General features: G+C 35.4%; 1 protein-coding gene across 1 annotated transcript; it reads right to left on the bottom strand.

Moving 5' to 3' along the window:
* Positions 1–283: 283 nt before the first annotated feature.
* On the bottom strand, positions 284–1,573 carry LOC129949565 (proteasome subunit alpha type-5). The gene is made up of 3 exons (XM_056061108.1): positions 1,414–1,573; positions 1,117–1,253; positions 284–1,061 (listed from the first exon to the last, which is right to left on the bottom strand). Exons 2-3 carry the CDS (start codon positions 1,247–1,249, stop codon positions 466–468), a joined length of 729 nt encoding a protein of 242 aa, XP_055917083.1. The 5' UTR covers positions 1,250–1,253; positions 1,414–1,573; the 3' UTR covers positions 284–465.
* Positions 1,574–3,282: the final 1,709 nt, after the last annotated feature.

The raw sequence follows: 3,282 nt of genomic DNA, 5'->3' as shown, positions 1-3,282 counted from the left end.
ATCAAATTTCTGTTGGAGTTAAATTTTTCTCGATCGAGGTTTTCTTAAGAAGGAAAACGTTAAAGCGTTGTTCCGTAGTATCATTTGAAACCGTAGTCTCACTCAAAAAGCGAGCCTGAAAGCTGAAATCTCAATCTTCCTTCTCTTTCTTGTTGTTCCGATTTTGTTTTATAGTTTTGATAAACCATTCAACATTTATGTAAATATGTTTTTTCCACCACAAAGCTTTTAATTTGTTGCAAATAACTTTAAAATTAATTCCATTTCAAAAGAAAAACACAAGTTTTATAAACTGGATAATTATTTTTTTATTTATTTGTTTAGAAAAAAAATACGAGTACCACAAGCAGCAAATGAAAATTTAAAATTTTCTTTTTTCTTCTTGTTATAAACAAAAATCTCATCTCCTCAGCCAAACCAAACATTTAAAAATGAGACAACTTCAAGATAGAAGAAGAAACAGCCCTAAACAAGCTTGGTAATCACTTGTTCCACTTCTTCCTTGGTGTACATGCGGAAGAGTGCATCTGGTGTCATGGTCATCACTTCGACATTCGTCGAATTGAGTTTTTCTTCCATGACTTGTTTGAGGGTGTTGAGAGCCAATTCGATGGCTTCATTGAGAGTCATCTCTTTTGTGTAGTTGTCCTGCAAGTTCTGCTGGGCTCCTTCGCTACCCGAACCAATCGCCTTAGCTCCATATCGAATGTACGTGCCAGATGGATCCATATGCCACAGTTGGGGTTTGCCATCTTCGATTCCAGCGAACAGAATAGCAACGCCAAAGGGCCGACTCATGGCAGAGCCACCGTCTCCACTGTCACCGAATTGAATGGCCAGAGTTGAGACAGCTTGAGCGCACGACTCAATGGTCATACGTTCGTTGTAGACAAACCAGTGGTTCTGACATTCGACACGAGCCCGATCGATGAGGGTACGAGCATCGGCCATAAGTCCAGAAGTGGCGCAACCGATGTGCTTGTCTACTTCGGAGATCTTTTCGACTGTACCGGGTTCCATCAAGGGTGAGGTGATACGTTTTTCGACCGCCAAAACGACTCCTAAAACAATACACATCTGTTAGTGCTTCAAATTCATTTGGACAAAGAGTCTTACCTTCAGGAGTGGAAATTCCGATCGCGGTAGATCCTAACTTAATGGCTTCAATTGCATATTCAACTTGGAACAGACGACCTTCTGGGGAGAAGGTGTTTACTCCTCTATCGTATTCAGACCGGGTGAGAAACATCTTTCTGTTTTGGGATGCACAAAGAAACGAAAAACCGAACAAGAATTAAAGATTGAGGTTAGTGTTCGTGATTTTGCAAAATGTTTTTAAACAATTTTTTGTATATTCCAAGAGTTTGTTTTGAAAAAAGAAACAAAAGTACTTTATGATGGCTTTGAACTTACATAAAATGAAATGATTGGAATTTATGGAGTTTTCCAAATGCAAATTGTTTTAATTTAACTGAGGAAAATGACAAAACACTTTTTGATTTGCTTGCTTAGGTGAATGCCGAACAAACGAAAGCTGTCAAAAAATTGGCAATTTATTTATCGTGCAGGTTGGCCAACATTGAGATTGAGAGAATGAAATTTCAATGGTTGCTGCATTGAATAGAATGCCTAAGGAACTGTGTACATCGACAAAAATAATGATTACTTCGTTCGTAAAATTTGAATAATAAATTGATAAACACACGTTCAGACATCGTCAGACTTAATTTTAAAACCGAGTTAATTTGTTACTAATAAAGCACACCATACACAGTTCAACTCAATTGTCAACTGAATCAAATCAAATGTAAATCAACCTGTGTGTGGCGTTGTCATTTCATCGATTTGACAGGTGAATGGTTGGTTTTAGAAAAATCAAAAGATTTTAATAAAGTCCTTCAACTCAAATAAACTGCAGTGGGCGAGTTGGTTGATTTCCTGTCAAAACAGCGTCAGTTGAATTTTTGAATTTAAAGCAAGTTGATCTATTGCTAAAAATGACTCTCAACGCGAACACAAATATTTGGAGAGACATTTTCCAAGTAGTTTAAAATCATCCAGCTATTTGGAAAATAAAAAGGGCCGAATATCGGAATAAAATAAAGAAAAATCAGGCATGAGATTTCATTTTAGAGAAGTATAAGGAATTTGACCCTACTGTACCATGGCCACAATTAAAAACGAAATAACTATCATCAGAATGTGATACTGTCATCGGGAGCTGATAAAAGAAGCCGATTCCCTAAAATCTGGAAACTGGGGGAGAAGATTTTTATATTCATTCGTTATGTTATTTTTAGGAGTAAGATTTTCTTCGAGACCAAGCAGAGGCTTCCGAACGCGTCTCAACAGTAGCTTTCGATGTTGCGTTAAAGGTTAATATTTGTAAGTTAAGAATTTTTTTTTTTAATTCGAATTCAAATTTGTTTTAGGAACTTCGGCCTTAACGCAGCAAAAACAATCCAAAACAGGATGATCTGCAGCAAGCCTGCGCCCAACTTAAGTCAATGAACAAAAATGAGTTGACAACTCAGTTTACAATCGAGTTGAAATGTGTATGGGGCACAAAGTTTATTACAATTGAAACTGAAGCATTGATATAAATAATTTTTGTATCAATAGGTAGAATTACTCAAAATATCCAAATTTGATAATGTATTAAGTTAAGTAATTATGACTTTTAATTCGACATTTAACCTTTTTTGAGCTTTGGAAACATTTTGAATTTTATATTTTAACATTTTTTCAAAAGTATCATAACCTTTTAATCTCAGCTTACATTTACCACAAATGTTAATATCTGAGGCCATACAATTTTTTTTAGATAAGTATTACTTGATGTCAGTTACAAAATGCTATTAACAAGTGTTACAGAATTCAAGTCGAAAAGACATACCCTCTCACTAAAGAAAGCTTTGTAGAATTCTTATGAATTCAAAATTAACAAATATCACCAAATATATGGTGGGGCGTGGTTACTTCCTTTTTTTAAAAATCATAACACAAAAAGTATTGTCAGCATTAATTTAATTAGTTTTTGTCCGTTCAGAAGTATGTACATTTAAAGATTTATTTTATTTTAATTTGAAATTGGTTTCCACTATTTCCAGCATATCTGTGCTTATGTCGGCGATAGCAGCAAGAATATTATTTTTAAGATGACGAAGGTTCTTTGGACGATCAGTGTATACCAATCTAGTGATCGGGCTGGCTACTGAAGATCGCCTCTGAAGATCGCCGTTCGGAGGAGTGTTCATGAAAATATTCATTGATCTTCTTGCC

This window comes from Eupeodes corollae, chromosome 3 (genome assembly GCF_945859685.1).
Source record: "Eupeodes corollae chromosome 3, idEupCoro1.1, whole genome shotgun sequence".
Taxonomy (NCBI): Eukaryota; Metazoa; Arthropoda; class Insecta; order Diptera; family Syrphidae; genus Eupeodes; species Eupeodes corollae.
The sequence above is the reverse complement of the archived record's forward strand: the minus strand, read 5'-3'. Positions and strand labels throughout refer to the sequence as shown.

Excerpts from the sequence above, each read along its gene's own strand:
- LOC129949565 (XM_056061108.1), bottom strand. The coding sequence starts at position 1,249 with ATGTTTCTCACCCGGTCTGAATACGATAGAGGAGTAAACACCTTCTCC. Across the intron at positions 1,062-1,116 it reads CGGAATTTCCACTCCTGAAG|GAGTCGTTTTGGCGGTCGAA; the intron begins GTAAGACTCTTT and ends GTATTGTTTTAG.